The sequence below is a fragment of the Podarcis vaucheri genome (genome assembly GCF_965113315.1).
Source record: "Podarcis vaucheri genome assembly, chromosome: 1".
In the NCBI taxonomy this organism is placed as follows: domain Eukaryota; kingdom Metazoa; phylum Chordata; class Lepidosauria; order Squamata; family Lacertidae; genus Podarcis; species Podarcis vaucheri.
Window position 1 is genome coordinate 117,328,299 of NC_138759.1, and position 16,859 is coordinate 117,345,157.

Below are 16,859 nucleotides of genomic sequence, written 5' to 3' on the forward strand. Positions count from 1 at the left end.
ATTAAACAGGTGTAGGGGAGGGACCGATTCAGAGGGGACTTCTAATGTCTAGGAGAAAGAGACGCGGGGCTGCACGCCTCGGTTGTGGAACCAATAATGAACTGCAATAAACATCCCTGTATATAAGAAGAGCTTGGCGTTGGTCTTTTGTGAGCTGAGACCTGAGGCAGCCCTGACACTACCATAACACAATACTAAATTGGTTTTATTTAGATCGTCCTTCTCCACCGAGAAATCTCACCGTATCAGATATTAAAGCTGAATCTTGCTGTTTGACTTGGGATGCCCCACTCGATAATGGTGGCAGTGAGATTACACACTACATTATTGAGAAGCGTGATGCGAGCAAAAAGAAGTCTGACTGGGAGGAAGTATCCAGCACTGTTGTGGATAGACGATTTGGGGTAATGCTTCAATCTTGATTTCATAGGCGAAAGGAATAGTCTTTAAATGAAAAATGACCATTTATAAAATTGTTGAGCTGAATGTTAACACTGTTCATCTTCCAGATTTCCTATTTTTACGTCTGCCTTCCATTTAATGCCAAAATAGGTATTCCTATACTCTGTATTGAATGGTACTTCGCTCCCTTCAGAGTCGGGTTAGTAGCAGTTGGTGCAGATATGCCAATGATGTATAGAGTTGTTAAGCATCGGAGCAACAAGCAGGTGGTTTTTTCAAGAACTGTTTTAAGATGTCCATATGATGGCATCTAACTGCATGGAAAACATCCAAAATACACTAAAACTAGTTCTGAGAATTGGTTTTACACATATCATAGGATCAAACAGTTGGATGGGTCCTTTTTGAGTTTGAGGGGTCTGCCTAGTCAAATCCCTTGCTCAGTGCAGGAAAATGAGAACCTGGGCACTCCCAACAGATGACTGTTTAGATTCTGCTTAAGACCTCCAGTGAAGAAGAACCCAATGTTCATTGACTCCATTGTCAAGCTTTTAAGAAGAAGAAGAAGGTTTCTCCTAATGTTCAACTGAAACGTGCCCTCCTTTAGCTTATGAGATCTAGATGTTTATGCCCTCTGTATGACATCTCCTCAGGTATTTGTAATATGTTGACATGCCCCCCTTCAGACATCTCCCCACCAAGTTAAACAAACCCAATTACTTCATCCTTTCTTTTTAAGTCTTGTTTTCCATACCACTGACCTCCTTTGTGAGGTGACCTTTGGCTATTCTTTGTTTAAAGTCCTGGAAACAACACAGGGAATTGATATGAAACTGATTTTAAAAAATAATAATGTATCATGTTTCTTTTACTTTTCAGGTCTATAAACTGGCAACAAATGGACAATATCAATTTAGAGTGAGGGCCGTTAACAGGTTTGGGACAAGTGACGAATGCCTTTCCGAAAAGGTAGTTATTAAGGATCCTTATGGTCTCCCTGGACCCCCTGGAAAACCAAAGGTTACAGAACACACCAGGTCATCAATGCTGGTAACATGGACACCTCCACTAGACAATGGTGGAACTCCAATTACTGGCTATTGGCTGGAAAAGAAAGAAGAAGGAGGTGTCTACTGGTCGCGTGTCAACAGAGCTCCAGTGACAAAACCAGCAGTGAAAGGACTGGAATACAATGTGCTGCGTTTGATTGAAGGTGTGAAATACCAGTTCCGAGCTATGGCTGTGAATATTGCTGGAATTGGCCCTCCCAGTGAGCCATCAGATCTTTATGAAGCTGCAGATCCAATCTGTAAGTAAAAAGACAAGGAAGCAATAAGTAACACAAAATGCCAACTTTGTAATTTTTGTTCAATTTGTCCTGAACCTGATTTGATAGAGGTTCTGTGATTTCAGTGCAAGAGCTCTGCATTTGAAGTCAAATATTTTTAATGAGTTAGCCTTCATTTTATAAGTGCCTATTATCATGATAAATAGCAAATGTTCCTAATTTTGTGCAATGAAATACTGTATAGTTGATAGACTTTCCATTCACTTCATTGAAGGGGTGTTGTGCAATGGAACAAGGGAGGCATAGTCCTCATGGCAGTACATTTTGCATTTTCTCAATAGATCCTCCTGGAGCACCATCATGCCCAGATGTCAAAGACAGAACCAACTCAACTATATCTCTTGCATGGAAACCTCCACAAAAAGATGGTGGCAGTCCTATTAAAGGATATATCGTCGAAATGCAAGAAGAAGGTAGTTTAGATTGGAAGAGTGTGAACGAACCGGACAAGCTGTTCCCTACCTGCGATTGTGTTGTACCCAATCTGAAAGAGCTCAGAAAGTACAGATTCAGAGTAAAGGCTGTAAATGCTGCAGGGGAATCTGAGCCAAGTCTTTGCACTGCAGAAATACCATGCAAGGAAGTTCAAGGTAAGGATTGTTGGAAATAATTCTTTCCACTCGAACGTGTAGACATAGAAAAATCAAAGGATTTGAAAACTGAAATGCAGGAATGGCTGTCCATTCCTTGAAACGTTAGAGTTTTCAAGAGTAAAGGAAACTTATTGGGGGGTGTTATGGGTACAAGGGAAATCCCAACATCAATCTGATAGCAATAGAAGCTGGAGCTAGATTATTCTGCATACATTTGAGAAGGAACTCTTCTCAAAGTGTCCCTGCCATATGAGTTAAGGCAGATAGTGATCAAAGAGAGATCCTTCTCAGTGGTGGCACCAATTCATAGAATTCTCACCTCGGAAAGCCCACCTGACACCAACATTGTTATGGATTTGGGGCCAGCAAGGGTTTTGTTTTTGTTTTTTTTACTAGGGTGTTTCATGCGTTGTTCTAATTTATTATAGTTTGGTGTTATATGTTGTCATGTTTTTGTAAAGCTCTGCTAAAGGGCAGTATACATTTCAAACAAGTATATATCTTGATATCTTTGTTTATCATCAAGAGAATAATACACAACTGAGGCTTCAAGCCTACCCATTTACCCGGAAGAAAGATCCATCAATGTCAGCAAGACTTACTACTGAGTCTACTGTACATGCATAAGTTTACCCTATTAGAGAACTTATGTAGATGACTTCTGACTATATTATTTATATGATATATTACTTGTATTTTGCAGAGGAGCCAGAAATATTTCTTGATATCGGAGCACAAGACCTACTCTCTTGCCGTACTGGTACAACAATCAGAATTCCAGCAGTTATTAAGGGACGTCCTGTTCCCAAAGTAACTTGGGAATTTGAAGGAGATGCAAAGAAAGCTGTAAAGGTCAGTGACAAAACAAAGTAAACTGTTAAGAACTTCAAGCTAAAGCATTGTGTGTGTGTGTGTGTATTTACTATTTCTTCTTTGTTTAAAGGATGGACATAACATACCTGAAGATGCCACGGTAAAAAATAGCTTATATTTGAATTCGCTTATTTTGCTTCTAATATTTGCATTTTTCAAGTCCTTTTTTAATTATTATTGCTAAGTAAGTTTATTTTGGTTTGTGCAGGTGGAATCAACTGATACCACATCAGTGATTACTATCCCTACATGTAACAGAGGTCATTCTGGAAAATACAGTATTACAGCAAAGAATAAAGCAGGACAGAAAACTGTAAATGTCAGGGTGAATGTCCTAGGTAAGACTAATCAATCTTAATATTGCACCGTTTCACAAATTTTTGTGATACAAAAGTTCATATACTGTAAAACCCCATATAATGATTTTTCCAATCTGTTTTCATGATGAAATAGATGTTCCAGGGCCACCAAAAGACCTGAAAGTAAGTGACATAACAAGATGCAGCTGTAAACTTTCATGGAAAATGCCAGACAATGATGGTGGAGACAGAATCAGAAACTATATTATTGAGAAAAGAACTGTTGAAGGAAAAGCATGGACAAAAGTTAATCCCAACTGTGCTGGCACATCATTGGTTATTCCTGATCTCATAGCTGGGCAACAATACTTCTTCAGAGTACGTGCAGAAAACCGCTTTGGTGTTGGACCCCCAGCAGATACAATCCAAAGGACCACAGCGAGGGATCCAATCCGTAAGTTAAATCAAAATGGGACATTCATTCAGCCTTTGTTGGCAAAATTTAGACAAGAAAATCATAAAAAAGTAAGAAAACCTTCCATAAAACATTGGCAATCCGGGCATATTAAACACATAAAACATATGAAAGACTCAGTAGCCACCGTTAAGAAAATTAAAAAGTTTTAAATTTGACTTTTAAAATCTCAACTAAATATCCTGAAACAATCTCAGTGGTTTGGGGAGTATCATTCCTCAGCAGATATTGGATTGCAGGTTCTCTGAAAATAAATACTTAAATACTTTAAGGGCGTAGCAAAGTGGGACATTTGTTTTTACTAATGATACTTTATTGTAGGGCAGTACTTACATTTTACTTTGCTCCTTTTTTAAAAAAAACAACACACAGATCCTCCTGACCCACCTATCAAGCTCAAAATTGGTCTTATAACAAAGAACACGGTAAGCTTGACATGGAAACCTCCAAAGAATGACGGCGGTGCTCCCGTAACACATTATACTGTGGAGTGCCTTCGCTGGGACCGTAGTGGTGAAGGGAAGGAAGCCTGGCGACAGTGCAATAGACGGGATGTGGAAGAAACAAAGTTTACTGTTGAAGACCTTAAAGAAGGTGACGAATATGAATTCAGAGTGAAAGCAGTGAATGAAGCAGGTCCAAGCAGACCATCAGCTACTGTTGGGCCAGTCGTCGTCAAAGATCAGACATGTAAGTGCTGCAAAGCATTAGTAATTATTGCACTTCCAATATCCGCTCACTTGGGGCTCCGGGGGAGCAGTGTTTTTGTCACACAGTGCGGCCGTGGGCCAGTCCCAGGGGATCTGCCATCTTCCCACACAGCCAGGCAAAGGGATGGTCACATGGCAATGCCCTCCTCACATTGGGCTGAAAGCTACATTGAACAGGTACCCCGCTAAAGGGGTCCAGGAGGAGTGACTGTCTGAGAGCCCACATGATAGGCCAATATGCCTCTTGCAATGATGCCCTGTCGTGGCACCCGGTCCATGTTGGGGGCAACTCCCCAGCACAGCACAGGGTCATCCTCCATTGGGTCTCTTATCAGCCAGCACGTGCGTTGACTGATGATGGATACATGTCCATTGCCATAGCCAAACCTACTCATATCTGTATTGAAGGAAGTTGTGGCCTAATTCAACCCAGTATCAATCTCTTGTGTTCATTTCCACAGTCTGCCCCGCACAGGGCTGCAGACATCATGTGTCTGCAATGCAAAGCATTTTGACTTCTGTATTCATAGTGGCTCAATAATTTTTGCTTGCTTTTGTTTGTAGGCCCTCCGTCTATTGAACTCAAAGAATTTATGGAGGCAGAAGAAGGGACAGATATCAAGATTGTAGCCAAAATAAAGGGCGTCCCCTTCCCGACATTGACTTGGGTCAAAGCTCATCCTAAGAAACCTGATGACAAATTGCCAGTGCTATATGACCAACATGTCAACAAGATTGTGGATGAAAATTCCTGTACTTTGCTGATACAGCAATCTCGTAGAAAAGACACAGGCTTGTACACTATAACTGCTGTCAATAACTTTGGAACAGATTCAAAGGAGATGAGGCTGAATGTGCTAGGTAAATATCAATGTATTTTGGCATTGGCAACCTAATTTACTGTTTGTTATATAATGTTCAAAACATGTCTCTCCTGTTATCAGTCTCTGCAGCCACAGCAGGCGCCGTAACTCTCCAATAATTTGACTTCATCCCTGAAGGCAAACTCTTCCATTTCCTCCCGAGATAGCTGGATGCCAACCACAACAATATAACACTCAACTTTGACAACAATTAATGCTTTATAAAATGTATTTTTCAGGTCGCCCTGGACCACCAGAAGGACCCATTAAATTTGAATCTATTTCCGCCGATCAGATGACAATTTCTTGGCTTCCTCCTAAAGATGATGGTGGATCTAAGATAACTAACTATGTTATTGAAAAAAGGGAAGCAAACAGAAGGACCTGGGTCCATGTTACCAATGAACCTAAAGAATGCATCTTCACAGTACCCAAACTACTAGAAGGGCATGAATACATCTTCCGCATCATGGCACAGAATAAATATGGCGTTGGGGAACCTCTTGATAGTGAACCTGAAACTGCCAGAAATCTATTCAGTAAGCATACAGTTCTCTAAAATATCACCTGCGCTTATATTTATTGGCAAAGCAGAACATAAGTAATCTGATTAGATAGTATGAGAGCCCCAAGTTAAAATTGTTATTTTTTTAATCTTCTGGATGGCTAAAATGTCTATAATAGTTTTTGAAGGCTTTTCGGAAATAGATCTTTTATGGCTATTTTTTCTGTTTCATCTTAAAACTATACCTGTTTTAAATGTTAAATATTGAATCTGTACTTATAACATTTTAGATTGTATTTAGCACAGTATAGACCATATCTTTGCCTTTCTTCACCATAAAATAATAAAACGTTCAATTATCAGTGTGATCTTGTGCTCTGCTGGACACAATGAAGCACAGTGCTGTGGCAAAGGAACCCTTCATCAGCTCCGCTATTCCAAGAAATACAAAATGCTGGCATTTGGTGCAGAGCTACTGTAAAAAGGGCTTTTCAGGGTGAAGATGCTCAGCCATGGCTCTAGCACAGGATTCTAGGACTTGACAGTTACGTATAACAAAGAAAAAGGAGGACTTTGTATAGCCCTTCCCTACTTACTTCACAAAATAAAAAAATTCCTTCCAGTAGCACCTTAAAGACCAACTAAGTTAGTTCTTGGTATGAGCTTTCGTGTGCATGCACACTTCTTCAGATAGGTATCTGAAGAAGTGTGCATGCACACGAAAGCTCATACCAAGAACTAACTTAGTTGGTCTTTAAGGTGCTACTGGAAGGATTTTTTTTATTTTGACTATGGCAGACCAACACGGCTACCTATCTATTACTTCACAAAGGTTGTCTCTGTAGGGGCTAATGAAAGACTGGGAAAGGAAACTTCAGATGAAGGCTATAGCATAAATACCATATATAAGCGGTCTATGTGGCCCCCGGAGCTTTGCTTTACTCTTGGTGTACTTTATTCCCTAGCTGTTCCTGGAATTTGTGACAAACCAACGGTCAGCAGTGTCACACATGACTCAATGACCGTCAACTGGGAGGAGCCAGAATATGATGGAGGCTCCCCTGTGACGGGTTATTGGCTGGAGCGTAAAGAGACCACTGGAAAGAGATGGACACGGGTTAACCGTGATCCTATTAAACCTATGACATTGGGAGTTTCTTACAAAGTACCTGGCCTTATTGAAGGTTCAGATTACCAGTTCCGCGTCTATGCTATTAATGCTGCTGGTGTTGGACCGCCAAGCATGCCGTCTGATCCAATAACTGCAAGAGACCCAATCTGTAAGTAATCAAGATCTATTTATTTATTTGGTGTGAAAGGGGGAAATATACTAAAAGATGGTATAGATGGTATATGTTTGAGAAATAATAAATACACAGTCTTGTGACAGAATGATGCAATATTTTTTTTCCCAGCTCCACCTGGTCCTCCATTTCCAAAAGTTACTGATTGGACAAAATCTTCCGTTGACCTTGAATGGACTCCTCCATTAAAAGATGGTGGTTCTAAAGTCACTGGTTACCTTGTTGAATTTAAAGAAGAAGGGAAAGAAGAATGGGAAAAGGTAGGTGAAATTCTGCCATTGAAAATTTATTTGAAACATTATGTCGATTCCATAATTGAACATACTGAGGAACATACCGAATCACTGAAAGGGCTACCAACTCATCTGTGTGGCTATAAGCAGCAAAAACCCATTGTTCCCCTTCCTCGTAGGTGGCTTTTAATGGTATCATGAGTGAAAGATAAGGGAGGGAGGTAAGTGATGTGGTGTGGGGAGAGGCATGAAGTAAGGAGGTTCAGGAGGAAGGAATGAAAGGACTCAGGTACACAGCTGCAAATTAAACGTTTTGTGTTGTAAAGTGCAATATACAAGTGTGACACTAGATGGTGCCAGTGAGCTATGCAAAATCCAATGTATTTTTGGAAACGTTTTTTTGAAAAAGCATTTCCACAGTATCTTTAACATGTGTGTAGATTCCACCAAAGACACAAATTTTCTTTTTGTTTTCAGGCAAAAGATAAAGAAATAAGAGGGACCAAGTTTGTTTTGGCAGGATTGAAAGAAGGAGGTTTCTACAGATTTAGAGTCAGAGCAATAAATGCTGCTGGTATTGGAGAGCCTGGAGATGTCACTGAAGTCATTGAAATAAAGGACAGAATAGGTATGTCTTAGGATAAAAACAGCCTCTCTTTGTTCTTGTGTGGGTAAAAGAATAGAAACTAAATATAAAATATATTGTTTGTTTCTACAGTTGCTCCTGATCTCATGCTTGATGCTCATGTGAAGGACAGAATCGTTGTCCATGCTGGTGGAGTGATCCGCATTATAGCTTATGTCTCGGGAAAGCCACCTCCAACAATTACCTGGAACAGGGATGAGAGAGCTCTCCCAGAGGAGGCTAAAATCGAGGAAACTGCAATTAGTTCCTCTATGGTCATAAAGAACTGCAAGAGAAGCCATCAGGGCTTATACACTCTTCTCGCTAAAAATGCCGGTGGAGAAAGAAAGAAGACTATTATTGTTGATGTGCTAGGTAAGCACTGAAAGCTGACTTGCTGATGGCTAGACTGCTGTTGAGGGCAGATGGCTGATGGATGAATGGCAGAAAGTCACACTTTTGTTGATGCATTTGCACTGGCTACCCATAGGTTACTGGATCAGGATGAAAGTTCATGTACAAAGCCCTGAACAACTTGAGTCCAAGATACCACAAGAAGTGTCTGCTCCCTTCTGTCCCATTTTGATGACTTAGATCATCTGAAGGAGGGCTGTTAGTTGTTCCCAATGTCTCAGAACCCTTAGTGTGTCATCAGTCCCATACTGCAGAAAACTCTTCCAACAGAGAATCAGTGGACATCCTCCCCGTTAACCTTCAGACGTCTCTTGGAAGATGTTCTTATGCAGACAGGCCTATTCAGTTGTTTAATTTCCTTTATTTAGACGAGCCAGTCATTCTTGTGATTACTTTGTATTCATAGAATCATAGAGTTGGAAGAGACCACAAGGGCCATCGAGTCCAATCGAGTATTGTTTTATAGTATTTTCTTTTGTGCACTGCCTTGGTATATTATATGAGTGGGTGGGGTTATAGAAAAATATAGATATGTTTTTATAAATATGTTATTGCATCTATGTTATTATTTGGGTTCCAATTACAGAAATGCTAAATGTTCGTCTTAAAACCATTCTACTGTATTTCTTTCCTTCACAGATGTTCCAGGTCCAGTTGGCATTCCATTCCTTACTGAGAACCTAACCAACGACTCATGCAAACTTACGTGGTTTTCTCCTGAAGATGATGGTGGCTCAGCTATCACCAACTACGTAATTGAAAAACGTGAAGCAGACCACAGGGCTTGGACCCCAGTGACATATACGGTCACCAGGCAGAATGCAACAGTTCAGGGGCTGATTGAGGGCAAAGCATACTTCTTCCGAATTGCACCTGAGAATATTATTGGCATGGGCCCATTTGTGGAGACAACAAAAGAGATTTTAATCAGAGACCCAATAAGTAAGACTTTATTGTCTATTTTTTTTTCCAGTACTGATGAGGAAAATTTGCCTTGAAAAAAGTACCTAACATGGTGCATGTGTTTATTTCTAGCTGTGCCAGAAAGACCTGAGGATCTGGAAGTCAAAGCAGTAACGAAGGATTCTGTTACACTGACCTGGAACCCACCTAAGTACAATGGTGGCTCTGATATAACCATGTATGTTTTGGAAAGCCGGCTTATTGGGAAAGAGAAATTTACCAGAATTACAAAAGAGAAAATGCTTGACAGAAAATACACAGTTGAAGATTTGAAAGAAGGTGACACTTATGAGTATCGCGTGAGCGCTTGCAATATTGTGGGACAAGGCAAACCATCATTTGTTACGAAACCCATCACATGCAAAGATGAAATTGGTAAGTTTCCATTCTGGAGCAAACCAACCAACCAAATGTGCATTGGGTGATCTGTGAGTTTTTATAGATATCACTGAATCTTCTTTTCTTGAATAATACTTCTAGCTCCTCCACAACTTGAACTTGATATCCGAGAGAAGCTCACTGTCCGTGTAGGAGAAGCTTTCAGTCTGACTGGCCGTTACTCAGGCAAACCAGCACCAAAGATTACCTGGCTCAAAGATGAAATTTCTGTGAAAGAAGACAAACGGACAAAGATCCAGACTACGCCAGTTACTCTTTGTTTGGGGATATTGAAATCTGTCCGTGAAGATTCAGGCAAATATTGTGTCATTGTAGAAAACAGTTCGGGAACAAGAAAAGGTTTCTGTCAAGTTACTGTAGTTGGTAAGTATTGCTATAGTGCTAAAATAAGTTATTTCCACATGTGGTATGAATTAGAGCTGATCAAATGAGGGTGGGATGGCATATCACATGATAACATTTAACCTAATGCACATTGTGAAGAACTTTTCTGATAAATATATTTCTTTTACTTTTAAACAGATCGTCCTCAACCACCAGTGGGGCCAGTTATTTTTGATGAAGTTACTAAAGATCATTTTGTTATCTCCTGGAAACCTCCCTTGGATGATGGTGGAAGTCCAATTACAAATTACATTATTGAGAAGAGAGATGCAAACAGAGACCTCTGGATGCCAGTCACGTCAGCCAATGTCAAGACAACGTGCAAAGTCCCTAAATTACTTGAGGGAAGAGATTATGTTGTCCGAATCTACGCTGAGAACTTGTATGGCATGAGTGATCCTTTAATATCTGATGAAATGAAGGCCAAGGATCGTTTCAGTATGTAGTTTATTTGCTAATTCGTTTTACTTAAGTCTCCGCCATATATCTACTTCACTTGTATTTTCATATTATATTTTTGTATGAAATGGATTTAAAACTTGAAAACGTTATTTCTTCAGGTGTTCCTGCTGCACCAGAGCAACCTATCATTAAAGGCGTCACCAAAAATTCTGCTTTAGTTACCTGGAAGAAGCCATATGATGGAGGAAAACCAATAACCAATTACATACTTGAAAAGAAGGAAACTATGTCTACTCGATGGGGAAGAGCCACCAAAGATCATATTTACCCAGATACTCAGTTCAGGGTAACAGATCTTCTTGAAGGCTGTGAATATGAATTCCGAGTTTCAGCAGAAAATGAAATTGGCGTTGGTGATCCTAGCCCACCCTCAAAACCATTCTTCGCTAAGGATCCAATTGGTATATTATAAAACATTTTCTCATGTATTATATTTGTGATATTACTTGGTACCAATTAATCTCTTTTTCAGATTCATGATTCCAATGTAATGGGGTGTTGTTGTTTTTTCGTTTTTACAGTAAAACCAAGTCCACCAATTAATCCTGAAGCAGTGGATAAAACTAAAAGTTCAGTGCAATTGTCCTGGCAACCACCACGTCATGATGGAGGAGGCAAGATCATAGGCTATCTCATTGAGTACCAAAAGGATGGAGATGAGGAGTGGAAAAAAGCCAACCATACAGCAGATTCTTGCCCTGAGACAAAATACAATGTCACCGGCCTCACTGAGGGTACCAAATATAGATTCAGAGTCTTTGCAGTCAATGGGGCAGGAGAATCCGAGCCAGCTAATGTTCGTGATCCAGTTGAAGTCAAGGACAGACTTGGTAAGCAGAACATGATGTTTTAATTGGTTTTAAAGGGCCAAAGTGGATATATTTTCTGAACACGAAGTCCCTTTTTTTTACAGAGGCTCCTGATTTAATCCTGGATGCTAATATGACACGAGAACAACATGTAAAAGTTGGAGATACATTGAGGCTAAGTGCTGTAATTAAAGGAATTCCATTCCCAAAAGTGACTTGGAAGAAAGAAGATAAGGAAGTTCCTACAAAGGCAGATATTGAGGTTACAGGAGTTGGCAGTAAGCTTGAAATTCGACACGCAGTCCATGAAGACGGAGGGAATTATTCCCTGACCGTGGAGAATCCGGTTGGATCAAAGACTGTTTCAGTAAAAGTTATTGTTCTAGGTAATGAATGAAATGATGTTAACACTTCTACTGGGAGATAAAACATGACAGAGGTGAATGATAGGAACATACCTATGTACAACAGAAAAGCAGGAATGAAAAATTATATTTTTCATTATCTGTTAGCAACCTTGTTCCCCAACTTTGGAAGGGAATTTTCTAAATGTTATGGAGCATTATCAGAATCCTTGCAGTGTTAAAACACACACATACCAAATATGGGTGGGTGCATAGTGGGTGCAAAGCCCATAGTCTTTGGAAAATATTAATTGTTCTCTGAGGTTCATAGTCACTGAAATTAATAATACTAATAATTTTATTATTTGTACTCTGCCCATCTGACTGGGTTGCCCCAGCCACAACACAAACATACATACAGCAAAGCTACTGTAAATTTGTTGAAGAAATCGGGGCGAGGGGCGTTGTACACAAACTAGTTTGATTTTACACCCTGTACTTTGTGTCAGATTTAATTATCCAGGTTCAGATGAAAAATGTTTAGAAATTAAAAATGGTTAGAGGCTGTCCATCTTCATTTTCTACAAATAAGAAGTATACAATCATAAGGAAAAGACTCTTTCTTGCAAATAATATACAGTGGTACCTCGGTTTACGAACTTAATCCATTCTGGAAGTCTATTCTTAAACCGAAACCGTTCTTAAACCGAGGCACGCTTTCCCTAATGAGACCTCCTGCCGCCGGTGCCCTTCCACCGTTTGGCTTCCATTCGTAGACCAAGGTAAAGTTTGCAAACTGGGACACTACTTCCGGTCTTGCGGAGTTCTTAAACCGAATCGTTCGTAAACAGGACTGTTCTTAAACCGAGGTACCACTGTATTTAACACAATATTTTTATACATAGACTACATCGAACATTTATTTCCATTTTTTTTCCAGATAAGCCTGGGCCTCCCAGGAATCTACAGGTCAGTGAAGTGAGAAGAGATTCTTGCTATCTGACTTGGAAGGAACCTGAGGACAATGGTGGCTCTGTCATTACGAATTACATTGTGGAAAGGAAAGATGTTGCTGCTGCTCAGTGGCTACCAATATCATCATCTTCTAAGAAACACAGTCTGTTGGCTAAATACCTCATGGAAGGCACTCAGTATCTCTTCCGTGTTGCTGCTGAGAACCAGTATGGAAGAGGTCCTTACGTTGAAACCCACAAGCCGATTAAGGCTATAGATCCACTTCGTAAGCACAGTTCACTTACTATTTTGTGTTCTTTTTTTTAAAAAAAAAAGAAAAACCTTTGTCGACTGTGTTGATCTATACAATGTGTATCAGCATTTGGAAATGTTTGTGTATAAAAATAGAAATGCTAATCCTGTTTTCATCTCGTTTTAAAAGATCCTCCTGGTCCACCAAAGAACTTGCACCATGTAGATGTTGACAGGACACAAGTGTCTCTTGTTTGGAATTGGCCTGATCGGGATGGTGGCGCTGAAATAACTGGATTTTTGGTGGAGTACCAAGAAGAAGGGAAAGAAGACTGGACAAAATTCAAAACAGTCCCTGTGCCAGAATGTGTTGTTACTGGTCTACAACAAGGGAAGATTTACAAATTCCGCGTAAAAGCCCAAAATATTGTGGGTCTTAGTCTTCCAGATACAACCATACCAATAGAGTGCCAAGAAAAAATAGGTAACCACTGAATTTATATGACTGTTCACAGATTTCATATTCACTGCTGAAATGTAACTCTTGTAATGGGGAAATACCTATAATATAATCTGCGTGTTGTTGTTGTTTTATTTCAGTGCCACCATCAGTTGATCTAGATGTGAAATTAATAGAAGGCCTTGTTGTTAAAGCTGGCAGCACAGTGCGGTTCCCTGCAATCATGAGAGGCGTACCTGTTCCCACTGCAAAATGGGTCACTGATAATGTTGAAATCAAATCAGAAGGCAATTACAAGATTGATACTGATAATTACTCTACAGTTCTCACTATTCAAAGCTGCACAAGAAAAGACACTGGAGAATATCTGCTCACAGTATCCAATATAGCTGGAAGCAGAACTGTTCCTGTTCATCTAACAGTTTTGGATGTTCCTGGTCCTCCAACTGGCCCAATTGATATTCTGGAAGTCACTCCCGATCATATGGTTATTGCTTGGCGACCTCCTAAAGATGATGGTGGAAGCGCTGTAATTAATTACATTGTTGAGAAACGAGACACAAGGAAAGAAACCTGGGGAGTGGTCTCTTCAGGGACTAATCAAACTAGAATTAAAATTCCACGTCTACAGAAGGGCTGTGAATATATTTTCCGAGTTTGTGCAGAGAATAAGATAGGCGTTGGTCCACCTCTTGATTCAAAACCAACAGTTGCCAAGGCTCTGCATGATCCACCATCTCCACCTGGTAAACCAGTAGTTAATGATATTACAGAAAATGGTGCAACTGTATGTTGGACTGTGCCAAAATCTGATGGTGGAAGTCCAATAACTGGATACATACTTGAACGCCGTGAAATCTCAGGGAAATGGATACGTGTCAACAAATCTCCAGTGCTTGATCTGAAATTTAGAGCTACAGGCCTCTTTGAGGGCAGCACATATGAATTCCGTGTTTTTGCAGAAAACAGTGCTGGCATAAGCAAGCCATCTCCACCTTCTGATCCAATCAAAGCATCACGTCCTATGACACCTCCTGGACCTCCCATTAATCCAAAACTCAAGGATAAGACCAGGGAAACAGCTGAGCTAGTATGGACTAAGCCACTCAAAGATGGTGGTAGCCCCATCCTGGGATATGTTGTGGAATGCCAGAAAAGCGGAACTACTCAGTGGAATAGAATTAACAAAGATGAACTCATCAGACATTGTGCCTATACAGTACCTGGGTTAATTGAAGGAAATGAATATAGATTCCGCATTAAAGCTGCTAATATTGTAGGAGAGGGAGAACCCAGAGAATTGCCAGAAACAGTTCTTGCCAAAGACATTCTCATGCCTCCAGAGGTAGAACTGGATGTGACCTGCCGAGATGTAATTACTGTCAGAGTAGGCCAAACAATAAGGATTATAGGCAAAGTGAGGGGCAGACCAGATCCTGACATAACATGGTCTAGAGATGGCAAAAATATAACGAAAGATAAGCGTACTGACATAATTCATGAATTCCCTCATATAGAGCTGCAAATAAAACCTGCTGTAAGAGCAGACCATGGAAAATACCTAATTACAGCTAAGAATAGCAGCGGACACGCCCAAGCATCAGCTATTGTTAATGTGCTTGATAGGCCAGGACCTTGCCAGAACCTGAAAGTAACCTATGTCACCAAAGATTCTTGCATGGTCTCTTGGGAGAATCCTGAAGATAACGGTGGCTCAGAAATTACAAACTATATAGTAGAGTATCGTCAACCAAACCAGAGAGGCTGGTCAATAGTTTCTTCTGATCTTACTAAGAGGATAGTGAAAGCACATCTCGTTGAAAATCACGAATACTTCTTCCGTGTTTGTGCAGAGAACAAAGTAGGCCCCGGTCCAGTTGTAGAGACCAAAACTCCAATCCTTGCTATTAACCCTATTGACAGGCCAGGTGAGCCTGAAAACCTTCACATTGCAGAAACAGGAAAGACATTTGTATATCTGAAATGGAGGAGACCAGACTACGATGGTGGCAGCCCCAACTTAACATACCATGTTGAAAGAAAACTGAAGGATTCGGATGAGTGGGAAAGAGTGCACAAAGGTAGCATTAAGGAAACACACTATATGGTTGACAAATGCGTTGAAAATAAAATTTATCAGTTCAGAGTTCAGACAAAGAATGAAGGTGGTGAAAGTGACTGGGTGAAGACGAGTGAAGTTGTTGTTAAAGAAGAAATTCAGAAACCTGTACTTGATCTGAAGCTGTCTGGAGTACTGACTGTGAAAGCTGGTGAACCAATAAAAATTGTAGCAGGACTTAGAGGCAAGCCCCAACCAGAAGTATCTTGGGCAAAGGATTCTGCCGATCTATCCCAATCTCCAAGGGCCAAAATTGAAACAACTTCAGACTCATCTAAGTTCCTTCTCTCCAAAGCAAGGCGCACAGATGGTGGTAAATACGTTATTACTGCCACTAATCCAGCTGGTAGCTTTGTAGCATATGCTACTGTAAATGTTTTGGACAAACCAGGACCTGTCAGAAATTTGAAGGTGGCTGATGTTTCAAATGACCGATGCACAGTCAGCTGGGATGTACCTGAAGATGATGGTGGTTGTGAAATACAGAACTACATCGTAGAGAAATGTGAAAGCAGACGAATGGTTTGGACTACGTATTCCTCCTCTGTGCTAATGACCCATACACATGTAACACATCTCATTGAAGGCAATGAATATATATTCAGGGTCCGTGCAGAGAATAAAATGGGCACTGGTCCCCCAACAGAGACTAAGCCAATTATAGCAAAAACAAAGTATAATAGACCTGGTCGTCCAGATCCTCCAGAAGTCACAAAGGTCAGCAAAGAAGAGATGACTGTAGTTTGGAATCCACCAGAATATGATGGTGGTAAATCAATCACAGGATATATATTAGAGAAGAAAGAGAAAAGGTCATTAAGGTGGGTTCCTGTTACCAAAAGTGCAATTCCAGAGAGACGCAAGAAAGTTACAAATCTCATTCCAGGATATGAATATCAGTTCCGTGTCAGGGCAGAAAATGAAATTGGAATTGGTGAACCAAGCTACCCATCAAAACCAACAATAGCGAAGGATCCAATAGGTACTGATCTTTCCAATATTTTTTTGTTAGTAATACTTCAATTTAAATTATCTTTCTCTGATTCACTGATATGCTTACTTCTGTACT

At 40.2% G+C, this 16,859-nt stretch overlaps 1 protein-coding gene across 47 annotated transcripts in view; it reads left to right on the forward strand.

Annotated features, from left to right (window-relative positions):
* The window catches only part of TTN (titin), a 290,940-nt gene that overhangs the window by 214,263 nt on the left and 59,818 nt on the right, over nucleotides 1-16,859 (forward strand). For 46 of the 47 annotated variants that reach the window (XM_082200344.1, XM_082200352.1, XM_082200361.1 and 43 more), the window contains 24 exons: nucleotides 214-404; nucleotides 1,282-1,711; nucleotides 2,032-2,340; nucleotides 3,047-3,195; nucleotides 3,287-3,316; nucleotides 3,425-3,554; nucleotides 3,670-3,969; nucleotides 4,363-4,680; nucleotides 5,265-5,561; nucleotides 5,803-6,102; nucleotides 7,034-7,348; nucleotides 7,484-7,632; nucleotides 8,083-8,233; nucleotides 8,324-8,605; nucleotides 9,284-9,586; nucleotides 9,680-9,982; nucleotides 10,088-10,369; nucleotides 10,529-10,828; nucleotides 10,951-11,253; nucleotides 11,374-11,682; nucleotides 11,766-12,047; nucleotides 12,946-13,245; nucleotides 13,402-13,695; nucleotides 13,812-16,772. In XM_082200344.1, coding sequence (XP_082056470.1) covers nucleotides 214-404; nucleotides 1,282-1,711; nucleotides 2,032-2,340; nucleotides 3,047-3,195; nucleotides 3,287-3,316; nucleotides 3,425-3,554; nucleotides 3,670-3,969; nucleotides 4,363-4,680; nucleotides 5,265-5,561; nucleotides 5,803-6,102; nucleotides 7,034-7,348; nucleotides 7,484-7,632; nucleotides 8,083-8,233; nucleotides 8,324-8,605; nucleotides 9,284-9,586; nucleotides 9,680-9,982; nucleotides 10,088-10,369; nucleotides 10,529-10,828; nucleotides 10,951-11,253; nucleotides 11,374-11,682; nucleotides 11,766-12,047; nucleotides 12,946-13,245; nucleotides 13,402-13,695; nucleotides 13,812-16,772 — 8,988 coding nt within the window. The remainder of the gene's footprint in view (nucleotides 1-213; nucleotides 405-1,281; nucleotides 1,712-2,031; nucleotides 2,341-3,046; nucleotides 3,196-3,286; nucleotides 3,317-3,424; nucleotides 3,555-3,669; nucleotides 3,970-4,362; nucleotides 4,681-5,264; nucleotides 5,562-5,802; nucleotides 6,103-7,033; nucleotides 7,349-7,483; nucleotides 7,633-8,082; nucleotides 8,234-8,323; nucleotides 8,606-9,283; nucleotides 9,587-9,679; nucleotides 9,983-10,087; nucleotides 10,370-10,528; nucleotides 10,829-10,950; nucleotides 11,254-11,373; nucleotides 11,683-11,765; nucleotides 12,048-12,945; nucleotides 13,246-13,401; nucleotides 13,696-13,811; nucleotides 16,773-16,859) is intronic. The other variant, XM_082200383.1, reaches the window with a different exon arrangement.